At 62.0% G+C, this 19,162-nt stretch overlaps 1 protein-coding gene across 1 annotated transcript; it reads left to right on the forward strand.

The window, feature by feature from the left end:
• Positions 1 to 7,148: 7,148 nt before the first annotated feature.
• Positions 7,149 to 18,568, forward strand: LOC110595211 (growth arrest-specific protein 6-like; the record flags this gene model as incomplete). The annotated part of the gene is made up of 5 exons (XM_021710040.1): positions 7,149 to 7,199; positions 13,079 to 13,103; positions 14,509 to 14,571; positions 17,705 to 17,827; positions 18,446 to 18,568. Coding segments are annotated over exons 3-5 (259 nt in total), but the record flags the coding sequence as incomplete, so codon positions are not given.
• Positions 18,569 to 19,162: the final 594 nt, after the last annotated feature.

Consider the following 19,162-nt stretch of genomic DNA (forward strand, 5'->3'; position numbering starts at 1 on the left):
TGGCGTCCTTGGAGGCCGGCCGCCGGTGGCGCGGCCTGCAGCGTCCCTCGGGGCTGTGCCGGGCGGGGCAGGGGCAGGCATGTGAGGACTTGCCTGGGGGGGAGCTGCGGGGCTCTGGGAGCCCGCGCTTCCGAGAGTGACCGCGACCTCCTTGGTGTCACCTTGGGCCATGAGGTCAGGGTGATGTCGCAGCGAGGTCTTGGGTTCTGCGGGAATTTGTGTTTTAAAGAATTCTTCTGGGGCCTTGGTTTCCACGCAGCTTTCTAATGGTGGGTGCAACAGTCCCTCTTACATCTGCTTGGCTGAAAAAAGCTTAAAACTATCGAAGGGCTGCCGTGCCGCTCTGGGCACAGCCGTGCCTGCCGCAGCCGAGGCGCCCTTTCTCGGCGCTGCCTCCGCGTCCTCTGAGAGCGGGCTGAGCCCTCCTCCGGCAGTCTGCTGGTCTCTTTCCAGCCGGCTTCTTTGGTGGTGAACCCTGGCGGCCGTGAGCCATGCGGCTGGCTGACAGTGTCTCTGGCTCCCTCAGCTGGGCTCGTGGGGCCCGGGCCTCTGCCAGGCCTGGGGTTGGTGCTGTGGCTGGCGCAGGGCCTCAGCTCATCCTTCTCCAGGATGTCCTCACCCAGGTATTCTGCCTGCCCAGAGTGCGGGACGGGGCTTGCCCGGCACAAGAGTCGAGAGCCCAAGCCCCCCCCACGAGCGCCTGCCAGTGACGGTGGCCCCCAAGGCCCCAGCAGCCCTCCTCACTGCCCTCCTGGCCACGCATGCTGTGGACACACCGGGCTGCTGTCACAGTCAGTCCCGCTCCGATCTGCATTGCTCTTACGTTGTAGCTACAACTTACTGACAAGAAGAAGCACGCTCAGGACCAGCTCCGGGATGCAGCCACCGCTGCGTCCGTAGGAGGCTCTGCCTCTCCCTGGGTTCTGGCCAGCTAGTTCGCAGCGGGGGCTGCGCCTCCTGTCCCCTTGGGCCGGACCGTCAGGACTCCCGAGCTGAGCAATCATAGTCACATCTTTCCTGTGTTTGTGGGCTTCCAGGCTGGCCACCCTGTGCCCGCCCCCGGGGGCGTGGGCCACCCCTGCATCTCCCGGTGAGGCTTTCCCCTGGATCTGGCTGTAGGCCTCTTTCTGTTCCGCCTGCCGGAGGCAGGTGGATGCTGGCAAGCACCTGGTTAGGACAGGCTTGGGTCCGGCGGCTGGCTCAGTCTTCGCTCTGCTCTGGGGACCAGGCGCGCCCCCCTCAAGTCCTGGCCCAGCCATACCCTCAGGAGACCCAGACCCCAGGGCAGGGGATCCTTCACACTCAACTCTCTGTGAATGCACCTGAGTGCTGCAAAATTATTCATGAGCCCCTCCAGAAAGTCTGGGATCGCCCTAGGAAATATCAGCTCATGCTTCTCTTGCCCTGAAATAGAGCATGTTTTACATTTTGTGAATGAGAAGTGGCTGAGGGGCGTGGCTCGGCTCAAGAATCACCAGGCCCTGGCCTGAGACTGTCCGTGCATCCTTGGCCTTTGCGGGCCCGGTGTGTCGCCCTTGGACCACCTGCCAGATGCCCACAGGTTGTGGTGGGGAATGTTAGCCTTGGTGCCGCCAGGCCAGGGTCACCTTCCAGACAGATCTCTCATGACTGCTTTAGGATGTGGGGGGCCATAGCTCGTCCTGTCTGCAGTGTCTTGTCCGGCTGAGTTCGCTTGTTCACTCACCCTCCCACCTGCCCACCCCAGTGGCAGGGAAGGTAACTCGAGGCCTCAGAGGCCTCCCTTGGAGGCTGTGGGGGCTGGCTCCTGCCCCTCCCCCCCCCAGCCACTCTCTGGGCTCCAGGCTCCCTTCCCGGGAATGCAGAAGCCTGCGTGCGCTGGCCTTAGGGCTCGCTGTCCTCTGATTGTCCAGCTGAGGTGTCCTTCCATGGGGAAGTGCCTCCCCCACGGGCCCCAGCCAGCGCCTCCCAGCAGGTGGGTGTGACACCGAGCGCCCCACATCCTGCCCCATCCCACACACCTGTGGCCTGAAGCCCAGCGCTGCTGGGAGGGCCGAGCCAGTGTCGGGCAGTGCCTTTGGGCAGTGCCTTTCTCCCACATCCCTCCGGCCCCCACATTCCTGCAGGCTCTAATCCTCCCTCCTCTCCTGGCCTGGCCATTCCCTCCTTATCTTGTTTTCCTTTCACATTGTTCTCCCTTCCTGGGCTGACCTCTCCCTGGCTGGGTTCCTTGTCCTGGGCCTCTCGTGCCAGAGGGCCGGTCACTCCCCCGTGGCTCTCTCTGCTGAAGCTGCCCAGGCCAGCCTGTGCTCTGCTCTCCGCACGTGTCTCCTTGCTTGATCCCTTCGGGCCCAGCCTCCAGTCCCTGACAAGACCTCCACCATCGCCCTGAAAGGGTCCTGCATGAGAGGCTCGTCCCAGCCCAGACCCACATGCATGTTGACCCCACCGTGTAGCAGGAAGAAGCCTTCAGCCGAAGCTCCTGAGCCCACCCTGCTTCAGTGAGACGCACAGAGCGGTGTTCCCGCGGGGCTGGCGGCACTCCCCGGGCCCGCCCGTGAGGCTGACGTGTGCTGGCTGCGGCCATGCATGTGCTGGGACACACCACACCATGCCACCCCTCCCCCTCCCCATCTCTGTCTCCATCTCCCCGCTTCTCTCTCTCCTTCACTCCCCCCCACGTGCCCCCCCACTGTGGTGATGATGAATGCCCTGGGTGGGATTTGGGCAAGATTGGGCTTCTAAGGCCTGTGGCCTGAGGGCTCCAGGGACCTTTCCCGAGACTGTGGCTTCTTCGGGGGGGCTGAGGGGGTGTCCCCACAGAGGCGAAAGGGTGTCCCCTCGGCACAGCCATACGGCGGGCCTGCAGGAGGGGTCCCCGCGGGAGGGGAGGGGCCCTCAGAGACCCCCATCTGCAAGGTGCCTGGTGAGGAAGGTCACCTCCAGACTGAGACCCTGGAGGGCAGCACCACCCACCTGCCCCACCCGCCCTGCCTTGACTGGGGCCCCAGCACACGCCCACACATGTATACACGCAGACACACGCACACAGAGACACTTGTGCACATATGCACACATGCAGGCCTTCACACAAGACTCCTACACGTGACGCCCACTGGCACATATGTGCACACACACACGCAGACACACGTGCACACAGGCCACATACACACATGCAAAGGGGGACCCAAAAAACCCGGAATGTATTTATAAAAACTGTGTGTTCGTTCCTATATATTGAAACTCCAGTCGCCTGCAAAGTCCTCTCTGTGATGCTACACGCTTACCGCGATGCTTTTTCTAAGGCTCGGTACAGTTCTTGAACGCGTCTCTTCTGACGCCTTTTAGTACTTCTGCCATCTTTTTTCCACCTCTTCCGTGTGGGCAGAGCATTTCACGATGAGGACTTTCTTCATGAGGGAAGCAAAAGTCGCCCGGGGTGATGTTGGGTGAAGAGGGAGGGCGGGTACGTGGGTTGTGCCGTGTCAGGTCAAAAACTGCTGAACGCTCAGCGCCGTGGGGGCGGGTGCACCCGTGCATCTCCCATTGTGAAATGGGAAAACGGGCTGACGGACTTTCCAGAAAAAGATTAGCTGAGGTTGAACACAGCCTCTCACAACAATGCTCACTGGTCCACGGATGCTGACTTACCTGGCAGGGGAAGCCTGTACTAGAAGAGGCCTGTACTCCAAAAAATAATTCTGGGGTTTTTTGGGTCCCTCTTATACATGCATTGACATAGACACATGCACACACCTTCACACAGACACATGTCCACAGTCACGTACTTATATACACACTGACATACTGTCACACAGGTACATACACGGACACTTGCGCACATACACGCTGACGTGCATACACATGCGTACATAGTCACACGTCCACAGAAACGTGCACACATGCATGCGCAGTCACACACATACACACTAGCACAGACACATATGCACACACACTCACACGCGCCTTTTTGTACGACCTTTGCTTTTCCTGTGAACAGACCCATTCAGCCACATCAAGATTGCCAAAGGGTGACACAGGATCCCTGAAGCACTGCAGGCCCCAGCCCCTGGGGCCTCCCACTCCCAGGGCTCCTTGGCCTGGGGACCTGGGCGTGTGGCCAAGCCTGTTCTGGGCCTGTCCCTCCCCTGGGGCTTTTGCCACTGGAGGCCTCAAGGACGTTGGCCATTGCAGCCGAGGACCCCTGTGTGGCTGCCAGACCGCAGGCCCTCACCCCAGAGCTGGCCTGGCTGGCTCAGGCCTGCAGACGGGCCGCATTCAGGGCCCGTCCTCCCCGGAAACTCAGGTGGACTTGAGGGGAGATGTGCTCCCTCTGGCTCCGGCCGGTCCCGTGCCTGCACCTGTGTGGATGTTTGCTCCACCACAGCACCCGCAGGCACTCGGTGCCAGGCTCACCCAGCGTGTTCCTCGGGTGATAGCGGAGTGCCAGCCCTGCACACGGCACCCTTGCCTGCCCACGAGCTGGACATCTGCGGAAGCCAGTTAGAGACACTCTGAGAAGCGCTGACCGTGTCCCTTTGTTACTCAGGAACAAAACGCCCTTTGAGGAAGGAGCCTGTTTCTTGAGAGCCTCAGTAAAGGGCCTCTGGGATGGCAGAGGGCCAGGCCACCGGCCTTTATCCAGGTGATGTCTCACTCGGCACCCATGACCTTCACGCCCCACCCCGTTGTTTTCTTACTTATTTTTTGGGTCAGGTTCTCACTCTGCCACCCCGGCGGGAGTGCAGTGGCATGCTCACGGCTACTGCAGCCTCGACCTGCTGGGCCTAGGTGATCCTTCTGCCTCAGCCTTCCAGGTGGCTGGAACTACAGGCACGGGCCACCACGTCTAGCTAATTCTTAATTTTTTTTTTGTAGAGATAAGGTCTCTCCATGCTGCCCGGGCTGGTCTCAAGCCCTTGGCTCAGGCAGTCCTCTTGCCTCCGCCTCCCAAAGTGCAGGGATGACAGGCATGAGCCGCCGCATGCAGCCACCCCCGCCTTCTGAGGTTAAAGTTGAGCGGTCTCTGCGGTGCTTGGTGCTGGTCGTTTGGGGCCTGGTATTCAATGCTGGAAACGCTCCAGCCCTGCTGCGGCTGTTCGAGGCCCATGACTTCGCATAAACCTGCAAACCGTGACCCTGGCAGAGTCGCAAGTTCACTTTAAAATGAACTTGAAATGACTTTTAAGGAGGAGCAGGGGTAGCAGTGGAGAGTGTCAGCTGGCCTGCTCTGCCTGACGGCACTGCGAGAGGATGGCGTCTCCACAAGGGACACTCGTGCCCTCAGGCCTTGCTGGCGTCCGACTCATTCTCGCGGGCTCTCTTCGACTGTAGGGGAAATGTCTCTGTCCCATCAGGGCCCGTGATCATGAACACAGTCTCCCACATCATTCCCTAAACCTGCCACCGAGAGCCGGGGCTGTAAGGGCCTCCTCTCAAGACAGCTCCGTGGACGACACAGCCTGACCCGGCGGCCCTGGGCGCCTGTGTCGGGACCCACTCAGGACCGACTGTCTGTGCTAAGAGGGTGCTGCTTGACAGTGTGCTTCTCAGAATGGCCAAGCTGACCGTCCTTAGAGAAGCCAGGAGGGTTGCAGGGCCGGGCAGTCCTGCCCCGCCCGAGTGAGGCAGGATGGACACCGTGTGCCCACACCTTCCCCTCAGGTGGAAAACACCGTTTACTTCCACACCTGCACGAGTCATCGGTCGGTGTTTAGAGCAGGGTAACTGCGTTCAGCGGGCGGCATCCAGCACGATCAGATCATCCTTTGCAAAGCAGGGTCCCAAGCTCTGAGGGGCGTCCTGGAGGGGAATGGTTCCATCGCGTCATCCCGTGGCCCACCCTGCCTCCCGCACCGTCTGGGAATCTACAACTCTGTGTGACAATGACTCGCTGTTCTCGCTGTACAGACGTGGAAGCTGAGGCTCTGAGAGGCCAAGAGGCTAGCTGAGGGCTGCAAGGTGCCCCGGGAACTGGCGCGGTGACCCTCAGCTGCTCACGTGTGCTCTCCAGGGTTGGGGAGAGCCAGGATCGCCGTCCCCTGGCCCCGCTGTGTGCTCTGTGTGCAGGTGGGTGTGAGTGTGTGGGCGTGTGCCAGCACTCCCGCCAAGCCACAGTGGTGTTGAGTGGGCCCGTCGAGTGCACTGTGGTCGCTGGGCCTTGTGCAAGACTTGCACGCAGCTCAAGGAGCGTGCAGGGCCTGCAGGGCCGGGCAGTTCCCAGCCATGAGAGTTGCTGCTGGGTGGGGCCAGAGGAGTGCACAGACCCTAGGCCTGGCTGGCCCTGAAGCAGGAAGGTGGCCGACGTGCGAGGAGTCTGGCAAGTCCCACAAGCGGTCCGAAGGACCAGGCAGCGCTGAGGTTGTGGCCACAGTCCTACATCGGAGTGGCCCGGGCAGCGTTGGGGCTGTGGCCCGTGGTCCCTTGCGAGTGGCCTGGGCAGTGTTAGAGCCCTGGCTCGTGGTCCTGGGTGGCCTGGGCAGCTTGGGGCTATGGCTTGGTTGAAGCTGGCAGAAAGTCTTGTCTCTCGGGCGCTGCCAGGGGCACCTGCAGCTTGGTCCATGATGGACAGTTGGCGGTGGTGGTGGTCTCTGTGGCAGCATCCCCTGGCCTGTGATTGTTTCCTCCAGCCAGCCATGCAGGGCTTGCGAGAGGGAAAGACAGCCACACGCAGGCACCTGAGTGCCGACCTCCCTGGGCGGGACCGCCAGGTGGGATCTTTGGGGTGCGTTGCTCTCGAGCCCCCGGCCCTTCCACAACGCCAGAGCCAGGAAGAGTCCAGCAGAGCAGACACCTCCCATCACGGGCTGGGGTCAGGGCTGTCCCCGGGTTGCAGAGACCCATGAGCCTCCCTCGAGCCAGGAGCAGACAGCAGCATTGCAGCTGTGTCTGTCCCGGATCCCAAGACGTGTGGCTGGCGGGAGCTGTGGGGTCATCCTGCTGCACGCTTGGCATGGAGGCCAGGAGCTCATTGAGGCACTCGTCCAAGTTTGCTCCTGCAGGGAGGGCGCAGATGGACACCCAGACTCCAAATGGACCACGTCACATCAAATGACACCTCCCGGAGGTGAGCCTGTGCCACGGAAGGGTCTGCGTAGCCCCCGTGCAGCCCGACCCCAGGACACGCCCAGAGCTGTCTAGGAGCCCACGCTGTTTGAACTTCCGGATTGTCCAGCCTACGCTCTCGAGGGTTTGATTTGGCTGTTCTGCATGGCTGGAAGGTGCGTTAGTCTGCTTTGCCTGAGCGTTCGCGGCACGGCTTCCCCCTCCCCTGCCGTGGCTGCCCCCAGGACCCACCCACGGGGAGAGGAGGGCACCAGGGCCCACGGCCCCGCCCTCCCTTTCTCAGGCTTCTCCGTGTCCCCAGTCAGCCCTGCTCCGGGGGGCTCCCCATGTGGAGCCAGTGTTGCGTCTGGGACCTTCTCGTAACCTCTCTGTGGCCAGTGTCCCTCCCGGCTGTATGGCATCCTGGCCAGTTCTCTTGGGCCCCATTTATGCTGCTCGTGCCCGAGCGTGGGTACCGCCCCGAGCCGGCCCAGGAACTGTGCCGAGAGGCCAAGGCCTGCCGGGCTGCCCTGCCCTCGCTCCATGCCCACTCACCCTGGGTTGGCTGCGTCCTGCCGCTGGGCACCCAGGGCCCCTGGGGCTGCTGTGTGTCATCGGCGCCGAGGCAGCCGGATGCGTGTCCCACCCAGCCTTGCCGCGTCAGCCTCCAGATGCCACTCGAGCACCAGTCCCAGCTGCCACGTCTCGTGGATTCCGGAGGGATGGCCTCATCCCCGCCGGCTCAGGCACCCTGGGTTGTGGGGCATGGGCGGACAGAGGCTGCACAGCTGTGAGGTCAGATGCAGAGGCTGCCGGCTCCATCCCAGACCTATGCGGTGTCCCAGCTCAAGTCCCAGGCATATGGCGGCGTGGGCTTTGAGGAGGAGGAGAAGCGTGGCCCTGCTAGGTGTGCTGACCGCAGTGTCCCTTGGCCTGCCTCTCTCCTGGGCCAGCCGGGAGTCCTCTGGGCTGGGCCGGCAGGGGCCCTGGGAGGCCTCGTCCTGTGGGTCGTGGCCTGGGTTCTGTTTCACGGAGGGCTTGAGCAGGCTACAGGCCTGGAGAGCCTGAGAAGGGAGTCTTCAAGGGAGGTAAGGAGAGGATTCTGAGTGGCCGTGTGAGAGGCGCACTCCCTGAGCCGGGGCCCATCCGGGGGCCCAGGGAACCTGTGTCTCTGCGGGACGGCGCCCTACGAGGCGTGCCTGTCTACTCTGCAGGCCCCAAGGACAGGAGGCCCCGAGCTGGCCAAGGTGACGCTACTGTGAGCTTTCTCTTAGAAGTCAGGTTTGCCAGCAGGAAAGCAGCATGGGCCCAGCAGCAGTGGGTTCTTGTGACTGCTTCCCACCGGAAGCGTCTTAGACGTGACCCCTCGCCAAGCAGAGTTGCCGTGCCGACCGGCGTCCCCGCCTGCTTAGCTAAGTAGGTAGAGCATTTGGGAAACACGGTTAGGGCTGGCATGGACTCAGGAAAGCAGCGCGTTCCCAGAGGTTACCACCCCTCGGTATGTGGCCACGTGGGGCAGCTTGTTTTATGGTGCGAGTCCAGGTGGACGCGCACGCCAAGGAGAGTGCCTTAAGCCTGCTGGGCGTTCTCCACGTTCACGGCCCATCGGATTCTCACGGCAGCACTGGGCGCAAGCGTCTCCTGAAACCTGTTTTGTGAGTAGAAAGGCAGGAGTTGAGGGCGTGGCCTGTCTCGCCCCACGGTGTGAAACTGAGCCTCTGGGTGGAAGGCTCGCCCTTGACCCGCTGGGCTCCCCTCTGCGTCCCCCCTCTGAGACCTTGCTGGACCCCGCGGAGTTACAGTAGCTTCGGAGATGAAGGTATTCAGGAAAGGTTCTGGAACCTTCTGAGCCGCGTGGGTTGTGATAAACTGTGTGAGATTCTGTCGGTTCCGCACACTTTGGGCCCAGACACGTTTCCGTCTTGATGACGCACCATGTTGGGCACTGTTGCCTCACGTGGGTTTTGGCCATTTTTGGAAAATGAATCTGGCCTCAGAGGGCCAGGCTTGATCAAGAGACCACCAGAAGCCCTCACCCTCACCCTCACCGATCCGCAGGCTTGGGCAGAGGACCCTGTGGGGGTCTGTTCACAGGTGCAGCCCGCCTGAGTCCTGTGGTGGGTGTGCAGAAGCCCCCACGCCTTGTTCTGAGCCGCAGCTCCTGGGGCGGAAGCTTGCCCGGGGTCACGGGTCATCTTGGAACTGGTGGAGCAGCCCGTCCCCGAGGCCGACCCATCCCTGTGGGCAGCGTGGTGGCTCCCTGCCGCTCTTGGCTTTGCTGTGAGGGGGCTGTGAGGGACGAGAGCAGGGTCCTGGTGGTCTGCGGGGTGGCGGCCAAGGGCTCGGTGTTCCTGACGTCTGTCCATGGGAATTCCCAAGGATTCCACCAGCACCTATTGGCTCTCCTGCCTTGCCTCCCTCCATGAAGGAACCGTGAGGGTGCCGGGAGGACCACAGAGCTGAGACGGGGAGGGCTGGCGTGTCCGAACACTGAGTCGGGGCCCCCCATTAGACCCCAGCGGACCCAGCTCCTGTCCTCGGGCTCAGCGCTCTCCGAGGTGCTTCCGCCACACGTGTCCTGGGGCACACGTGCAGCGAGGGCGGCAGCCCAGGAGAGCTGGGCTTGTCCACAAGGCTCTGCTGCTGACACCAGGACCTTCTCCGGGGGGGCTGCCCCCTCAAGCCTCAGGAGCTCCAGCCAAGGCCTGCCGGGCGGGTCGCCCATGTGGTGACCAATCCCACCAGGCTTCTGGGTGGCTTAATGTTGCATTCTGTGTGCGGTGGTCACCGTGGTTCTATCTGCCCCCTGGAAGGTGGAGTTTCTGGAGGGGTGGCAGAAGGGAAGCCAGGCAGACGTCAGGTGGAGTGAGGACTTAGGTTTTAAAATTCCATTGGAGCCGGGCTCAGTGGCTCAGCCTGTAATCCTGCGCCTTTGGGAGGCTGAGGTGAGTGGATTGCCTGAGCCTGCGGGTTCGAGACCCACCTGGGCAGCGAGACCTCATCTCTACAATAAAAATCAAAAAATCAGCCGGGCGTGGTAGCGCATGCCTGTGATTCCGGCTACTCGGAAGGCTGAGGCGGAAGGATCGCCGGAGCCCAGCAGGTCGAGGCTGCGGTGGCCGGGAGCGGCCACTGCGCTCCAGTCTGGGTGACGGAGTGAGACTCCAACTCAAGAAAAAATATAAAATAAAATAAAATAAAATTCCATTGGCAGTTTGTAAATTTGGGAACCGCAGAGGCAATGCTTCCATGTTATTATAAGAGACAAACTGAAAACACTGATTTGGACTTTCCGCCCAGGGCGCTTAACTAGATTTCAAACGAAATTGAGAATTCAGCGTTTCGCCTGGGTGAAAGTTGAGGGTGCTGTGCTTCCCTGCTCATTCACTGTTCACCCTCCTGTCCACGCACTCCCTCCCTCACCCGTCCACTCGGTCACGCGCCCGTCTGCTCACTAGTCCGTCGGCTCGCTCACCCAGCATTCATTCACCTCTCCCTCCACGAACTCACCCGTCCATCTACTCACTAACCCATCGGCTCATTCACCCGTCCACCCACTCACTTACGCACCCACCCACTCACTCGCTCATCCACCCCCGTCTGCCATGGCGATGGCTCCTGAGGCCCCACGGGGACAGTCAGCACCAGGCTTGGTGCTGAGCAGCTGGATGCTATCCTCACCCCTTGGAGCTTCAGCTGATGCTGTGGCGGTCTGGGTGTTGCTTACTTCTCTAGCTGTCCAAGCCAAGCAGAGGCAGACCCTAGGGAAGAGGTTGCCCGGTGACTCGTGGCACCGTTTCCAGCCCAGAGTCCCAGCTACGGCTCCCCACCCCCAGCCCATTCCTGCAGGTCTTGCTGTTCCCGGGTCAGAGGAAGGAGGCCGAGGTTGTATGGGAGGCGTCTCTGGTCCTGAGTCCCGCCCTCCTGAAAAGCGACCTCTGCTCCTGGGGGACGCTTTTGCGAGCTTGGGAGCGTGGGCCTGATGCAGGGCCTCCAGCCAAGGGCAGCATGCCTGGACAGCGAGTCATCTAGGTGGGCACCCGAGGGCCTCAGCACCACGCGCTCTGTGTTCGGTTCCGTGGGCTGGGAGCTCCTCTGGGGACCTTCATTCCTGGCCCTGTCTGAAGGCTTTCCGTCTCTGGCCAGAACTTTCTAAGGACAATGCGAAATGGCTCTTTCTCCCGGGAGAGGAGTGGCATTTTCAGGTGTGTTTGTCTTGGCTTTGCCCTTGTTCAGGGCTGGGCCGTCTCTCCGTGGGGTTGCCCGTGAGATCAGCCCTTGCTTTCCGCCCCACCCTCTTCAAACAAGCAAGCACCCAAGTTAGGGTGCGCCGTGCCAGGGCTCCGACTCCATGGCTGCAGAAACCCACTTCCCTAGGGGTGGCGCCTGAGGGGTTTCTGTGAATCTTGCCTTCTTGAGATAGTGGAAGTCAGGCTGAGCACAGATTACACGTTAACTAGTATGACTGCTTGGGATTTTGCAAGACAGGATACACCTTTCTGGACGGTGGTGGTAGCACGAGCCTGCATGTGCTATCTAGTAGTTTGCTCTCTAGTTCTTACTCGTTTGTGATCCTTGTTTTCCTGAGCCTGGGAGGACACCTTCCATCCGCCCGAAATCTTTTACCTCAGAACCAGAGCCTTCCCTAGAGGTGCAGCCCGGGGCTTCTAGTCCCTCTCCAAACCTAGACCCACCCCCGCCCCCGCCCCCCGCGCCAGAATCCCACGAGGGTCCACCTGTCTTGGCTGGCCTGTCCCGTGCTTGGTGTTTGCCAGCTGTGACTGGAATCAGAAGGGAGAATGAGGCTGGGGCGCTGGCCCCCACACTTCAGACAGCCCCTGCCAACAGACACGCGAGCCGTCGGTGTTCCTCTCCTGGGAGCCAGAGCTTAAAGGTGCCTCCTTCCCTCAAACTCAGCGTCCTGAAAGTGCCTCCCACACAACTCAGCACCGGCGAGGCCCCCAAGAACGCCCGGCTGCCCTGGGGGCCCACCAGAGGCTCTTCGGACAAGCGCGGCGGAGGCCGGCATGGTGGGAAGGAGGTGGGGGAGGCGGTGTGAGGCCGTGCGGGGCCGTCGGGCGTGCTGCAGATAGCACCGGGAGCCGCCCTGGCCTGCCGCTCAGCAGAACTCTGCGCAAGGCGCCCCGCCAGTCCCCTGAACCGCGAGCCACGGAAGCCCAGCTGCAGGATCTCGGGCAGATTCCACAGCCATCTGGAACCCCGGTTCCTCATTCCTGATCATGGGGCTGAGGTCCTTCCTGGAAGGTGGCTGCGAGGCTCTCACAAAACAACATGAAAATGCTGAATCACCCAGTGTGCCGTAGCTACTGCGTCTCGTGGCTGCTGGTGCCGTGCCAGCCGGGCTGTGGCCTCTCGGTGTCAGTGGAGAGGGGTGTTTAGGGCCTGGCCTCTATGGCTGGCCCCCAGCGGAGGGCAGAGGCTACTTGACCCAGGCTGCGGCCCTCGTCTCTGGGTCTCGAAGGTGGTCCATCCTCAGACCAAGAGGAGGGCAGGAGGGTCAGGACTTGACGCCCCTGGCGTGGACCGCATAAGCTACCATGCCTCGGCAGCTGCGGGTGTTTGACAGATTTGAGCCTTGCCAGTCCGCGTCTGTGTGTCCACAGATAGAGGAGGGGTCTGCAGGTTTTTGAGAGAGCCCTGACGTCAGGGGGACCGAGATCTGGCTTTTGTGTGAACCCTTTCCCACTCTCTGAGCATGCCGTCCCCAGACACACTGGGTGGCGCTTTCCAAGCAGCTGCATTTGATGTGAGACAGCTTCTGCTCACTGTCTGACCACGCGGTCGCTCCGACGGCTTCGTGAGCCTGCCTTCTGCAGAAGCTGCGTCAGCAGGCCGGTCTCCTCCTTTGCGGCAGGGTGGCTTTTTGGGCAGCTGCCCTGCTGTTTGGAGCCAGCTGAGACGTGCCTGCCCATGGCCTCTCGAGAGCCCATCTCTGTCTCCTGGGAAGAAAGGCTGGTAAATCAGCTACTGATGATGTCTGCAAAGCCTCGTGCCGTGCCCGTTAACGGCGCCCTTTTTTCCTCTTTCTCCACAGGACTACTTTTACCCGAGATACTTAGGTAAGTCCCAGTCACCACCTTACTTGAGTGGGAGAGGCAGCACGGGCAGGCGTGCTGCGTGTGGGAGAAACTCCGCCCCCGGGTCACTCCTGAAGTAAAGACCACCCAGCTCCACGGTGTGCTCGGAACGGCCCGGAACACGCAGGTCAACACTTGCCTCTTTATTCCATGCCGCAGTTTGCTCAGCGTTAGCTGAACCTTGGGCGAATGCCATTGTTTGCAAACCTCCCCCGTGTTGACCCAGGCTTAGCCCCTTGCTGGGAAACGTGACTGGCCTGGCCTCGAGCTTCCTGCCCCCAGGACTTGCCACGCTTGAAGTTGCCGAGGACCCCAGGGGCTTTGTCCACGTGGGCAGTATTGATAGTTACCATATTAGTCATTGAAATTGAAGCCATCAGGGAGTGTTTGTGTCATCTGAAGAATGGAATGCCCGCATACTCTCAGGGCCGGGGTGTGGGGCGGCCTCTGAGCCCTCTTGCGCCTGGGCGAGGGGGTAGTGAAACGCTAAAGTGCAGCCCTGGTCTCACAGACAAGTGCTTTGCCCTCACGGACTCCCCGAAGGAGGCCCAGGCTGCCCTTTGTGAGCGGCCTGTTCAGTTGAGACCATTCAAAAGTTCCCCGAACATACATCACTGAAAAGGTGGAAGTGTAGCCCTGGGTCCGCCTTTTTAATTGTGTCACCTCCTTAGAAAATGTACTGGCGAATGATGTCTTCTTAGAGCCGCCTTCTCTGAGTCCATAACTGGCACAAAGTGGACCCATTAACTAGCCGAGACACCCAGGAGCCTGGTGGCTCCTGGAGGTGCTGGGACTAAGTTCCAAGGCAAAGAGTGACCAGTTGTCCCATCAGCCCATCCCGAGGGTCCTGTGAGCCCAGCCCAAGGGTCCCCTGAGCCCACCCTTGAGGGCCCCATGAGCTCATCCCAGGGTCCCATGAGTCTGTCCCAAGATAAGATAAGCAGCGATGGCCCTTGAGCGCCCGCTGTGAAGTTTTGAGTGGTTCCCGGCTCACGTCCACGGGCCACGCCCACCATGCCCAGCCCTGGTGGCCTGTCTCCTGTCGAGCTTGGAGGGGATGTCTTCAAGGCTGAGTGGCTTTCGAGTGAAGTGTTTCCTGGCAGAGGCTGGCTCGGGAATACGGTTTAGCTCCAACTCCTGTCGGACACGAGCTGCTTCTGTAGTGGGGCGGGGCAGTCCCAGGCTGCGCCAGCCGGCCAACCGCGCTCATGCCTGGGGCTGAGGCACACCAGGGGGGCAGCCCCCGTGTGTCGGACGCAGCACTTTGCGTCCTCTGCTGGCGGGCGCGAGCACCCCTGGTGGAGCGGCATCTGCTTCCCAGAGCTCCCGAAGCCGGTCTGGAGTCCGCCCCGCCACGAGGCTCAGCGGCAACTCCTGTCCCTTGCAGAATGCATCAACAAGCACGGATCTCCCTACACCAAACACCCAGACTTCGCCATGTGCGTCCAAAGTAAGTGTGTCTCCTTCCTCCTCCTGTAAGCGCTGTGGGAGTGTCCTGGGCACTCCGCCCCTTCCCGAGGCCTGCTCCTTCTCCACTCAGCGCTCTCTTCCAGGCCACTGGGTTGTGTTGTCTCAAATGGGCAATACACGCACTTGGTGGGGTGTGAGCACTTCCTGGGGTGTGACGAGAGAACAGGTCTGCCTCCAGGTGTCTGGGCCCTGAGGTCTCCGCGCATCTCGTCTGGTGCGCCTAGACACGTGTGAGATGCCGGTGTCTGCACACCTGGGGACGCTCCATTTGCCCCTTGGGTCTGGGCTGTCGGTCTGGAGACCCCGTCCCATCAGGGGTGGCTCGTTCCGCGTCGGTGTTTGCAGTTGGTGCCAGTGGACCTTGGGATGATTCTCAGTCTCTTCTCCAGACAGGATGTGAGTTGTGTTCTCGTGCACCGTGCTTCTCGCGTGCTAAGTGTGTCTGCCGGACACGGTCTTGGGCGGGTCCGGCCAGTCCTGGTCCATCTTTATGTCGATACAGAGTGTGACCCCACAGAGGCTGAGCGCCCACCTGGCCTGCCCCAGTCGGGTGTTTCTTAAACGTTGACTCCCCGCGGCCATGGGTGAAAACAACACCACCATGCTCCTTTTGGAAGTGAGCATGGCTGGGCAACCCCCTCGGGTCCCCATCCCACTGTGGGAGCTTTTCCGTCTTCTCAATAAATCCTGCTTTCTCAAAAAAAAAAAGAAAAAAAAAGAAGTGAACATGGCTGAGCTTCACGGGTTTATGATCCGTGTGTTTCTTTTCCTGGGAACCGTCCAATCATAGCCTTTGCCCATTTTTTGCAACTTGCAGGAATTTGTAGGGGAGCCATTAACAAAGTTTCTTCTCAGCTTGTCACAAGTCTCTTACTAATATTATTTTTAAAGTATCATGCACCGGGCTCAGTGGCTCAGCCTGTAATCCCGCGCCTTAGGGAGGCTGAGGTGAGTGGATTGCCTGAGCCCGCGGGTTCGAGACCCCCCCCTGGGCAGCGAGACCGCATCTCTACAATAAATCAAAAAAATCAGCCAGGCGTGGTAGCGCACGCCTGTAATTTCGGCTACTTGGAAGGCTGGGGCGGAAGGATCGCTGGAGCCCGGCAGGTCGAGGCTGCGGTGGCCGGGAGCGGCCACTGCATTCTAGTCTGGGTGACAGAGTGAGACTCCAACTCAAAAAAAAAAAGTATCATGCAGTGAACTTGGCTTTTTTGGCTGTGCACTCTGAACATAAACACACGCCCAGATTCATGACCGCCATGCCGTCGAGACCACACGGCCCCATTGCCCTTCTCTGTCCTTCCAATTCCCACGAGCGAATCTTTGAGATGATGTCCGCCTCAGGCGAGCCCCGCTGGGGGCTCTGTGCCCAGCCTTGTGGTTAGATTTAATCTTACTGTGCCCATTTCACAGGTGAGGGAACCCGCTGGCTGGGGGGGAGGCCTGGAGAGTGCGGGCTTTGGTCTCCAGCATGGGCTCAGTTTCTGTGTCTTCCTTTCCGAGGGTAGTCCCGGCTTCTCTGCCGTCCAGCGTACATCTGGCGGGGTTTGGTGCTTGGGTTTCTTGACTCCTGGTTTTGCCAGAAGGCTGCGTTCCCACGGGCTGTGGGCCAGGCCCGGCCATCTGGATTCCCCAGGGAGGAGCCAGGGCCCTGGCTGGGACCAGAGCGTGCCGTCCCGCCCCTAGCTCGTCCCCGCCCTAGCAAGGCCTGTGGCCATGGCATGTGCGCCGCCTGTCACAGTCGCACGCTTCCTCCTGACCCTTGACACAGCCCCTGGCAGTCGAGGCGAAGCCTCTGCCTCCTCCGACTGAACACGCCAGCCCGGCCCTGAGTGTCAGGCACCTGCCAGGGCAGAGTTAGCCCGTGAAGGAGGAGAAGGAGTGGGGAAAACCATTCGTTTGTGAGAGGAAGACAGACGGTAGATCACGTGATGAATAAAGGCAAACACCAGTTTACAGGCGGGATGAGAACGGGAAACCGAGGCAGCCCAGGGACTGGAAGCCACGTGACCCTTCTGCGGGTGGCGTGAGGCCTGCACACCTTGTCTAATGAGGGAGCTGTCGGGCCAGAAGTCCTTCCACTTGCCAGGTGCTCTGAAGCCCTCGCACCCGGCCCATCCTCCTCCCTGAGGGTGGCCACGCTAGGATTGCTCAGGCCTTCCAAAAAGACCCCGAGGGCTGCTGCCCCGGGGGAGCCCTGGCAGCTTGGGGTCCAGAGCCGGAGGGAGCTGTCCAGGACCACAGCCTCTGCCCAGACACTCCAGCCGGTGCCGTGAAAGGGCTCTTTGAGCTCTGGGCGTAACAGCCGTCCTGGCTGCCAACTTCTCGAACCTGGGGATTGCGTCATCCTGCCCGGGCGCTTTCCGGCCTGGCTGGCGGCATTGTTTGGGGTTCTGTGTCATGGAAACGTCAGCCATGTTGGTGGGGCTCCTGGCATGCAGGACTCCCAGGAAAGACTCCGCCAGGGCAGTGCCCCCGACGGCCGGCCCTCCACAGGCTGGGCCCCACGGGCCAGCACTGCCTCCCTGTGGCCTGCTCTGCCCTCTGGAACTCCGCCCAGGGGTCGTGGATCGAGGGGGTCGGAACACACCTGGCCGAGCGCCATCACTTGGGGGCCGTGGTGAAGCGGAAAGGGCCCCCCACGCCTGGGCTGGGCCAGGATCTCTGTCCTGGGCAGGTCCCGCCACACCGGGGAGTGCTCGCCCTTTTTGGTCTGGGGCTGGCCGGGAAGGCAGAAATGCCGCCAGGATGCTGGAATGTTCTGAATCTGCCTGGAAGCCCGGATCAGCTGGGTGCTGCCTGACCCACTCCCTGGGAGGTCTGGCTTACCTGCTCTCCACCCTGCCTGAGGCCGGCAGCTGCTCCCGGCTGTCTGGGGTTTCCTGGAAGTGCCTCAGGGCCTGGTAGACCTGTTCCTCACAACTCCTCTTCTGCCCAGGGGCGGGGCTTGCTATGGCCAGCCTGGTTGGCGCAGGGGACACGGGGCCTGGGCCAGCCTCATGTGTCCCGCTCAGGGCGCCCGGGGCAGGGCTGAGCCCGCACGGCCGCCCTGCCCCGCTGCATGGGAGCTCTGGGCAGTTGAGGATGGTCTCTGCTCTGTGTCCTCCGTCCAGACCTGCCCGACCAGTGCACCCCGAACCCTTGCGACAAGAAGGGGACCCGTGCCTGCCAGGACCTCATGGGCAACTTCTTCTGCGAGTGCGAAGCCGGCTGGGGGGGGCGGCTCTGTGACAAAGGTGAGGCCACACCTCAGCAGGGCGCCCTGGGTCTCCTCTGCCCCCACCCGGGGTGGGGGCCTCCGCAGAGGGACGCATGGGGCCACTGTCCCCATGAGGAGCCCTGAGCTCGGACTGGGGAGCTGGGCTCCGGGCTCCTTGGGGAGCAGGGCTGGAGCGAAAGGGACCCGCACTGGCTCAGACTCTCCGAGGGCAGTGGCTGCCCCCCGGCCTCCCTGGAGTGCCATCCTGGGGGCCAGCCATGACCTGCAGGAGAAGCAGCCGCACCCGGTGAAGGTTTCACTCTGCTTGAACCCAGCAGACGGCGGACCCTGCCCTGAGCGGTCCTGGGAGGGTCCACCGAGGCCCCTCCCTGCCCCTGGCCAGGCCGTGTCCATCCTTGGGCACCAGGTCACTCCTGGCCTCCCCCTCCTCCCATGAGCACCTGGGGGCCACAGAGCAGAGGCCTGTCTGTCACCAACAGCCCCTCCAGGCTGAGACGGCAGCTGGGGTCCCCCATGCCTCCTGCTGTTCATGACATATGCGGCCCAGGGTGGGGCAGGTGGTGCGCCCTGGGTCCCCTCCCCGCTCGGGGCGGGCTGTGCACCCCTGGTCCTCCATGCCCGGCCCTGTCCCCAGATGTCAACGAGTGCAGCCAGCAGAACGGGGGCTGCAGCCAGATTTGCTACAACCGACCGGGCAGCTTCCACTGTGCCTGCTACAGCGGCTTTGAGCTCTCCCCGGACAGCAGGACCTGCCAGGGTAAGGCCTCGGGGTCTGGCTGCACCCAGACTCCCCGCACCCCGCTCCCCTCCCTACCTATGCTGTTGGGACCTGTGCCCCTCTGGGGAGCCTGGGTGACGGGGGCCCTGGTTCTGGAAGGGACGGGCCAGCCCGTAGAGACGGCAGCGGCCCAGGTGTGCCGGCCCAGAGCCGCCCGCTGCAGAGGTGATTCACGGACAGGAGAGGCTGGACCCAGGCCAAGGCTGTGCTGCTGGCTGCTGGCTGCTGGCATCCTCCCGCCTGGGCGCCCTTCCCCTCTGGGTCTCGACTTCAGGCTTGGGACACGCCTGTCCCCTGCGCCACCTCCCCAGGGCCTATCCCTGGTGCTGGTCTCCCTCGACTGTCTCCCTCCCGTTCGGTCCTGCAGCCGGTCACACCGGTCCCCCCAGCCTGGCCAGAGCAGGGAAGCCCTGAGGACACCCCGAGCGTCACTGCCAGCACCCACACGACCCTGTCCCTGGCGTGGCTGTGGGCTTTGCCGCCTGCAGGGCCGCCTTCCTTTCTCCTGCCCCGCCACCTGGACATCCCTGAGCCTGGGGGCGGGGGTCTAGTGCGGCCGCTGGCTGGCCCGCG

The sequence above is a fragment of the Carlito syrichta genome, unplaced genomic scaffold (genome assembly GCF_000164805.1).
Source record: "Carlito syrichta isolate Samal-C Ts95f unplaced genomic scaffold, Tarsius_syrichta-2.0.1 Scaffold287958, whole genome shotgun sequence".
Lineage (NCBI taxonomy): Eukaryota > Metazoa > Chordata > Mammalia > Primates > Tarsiidae > Carlito > Carlito syrichta.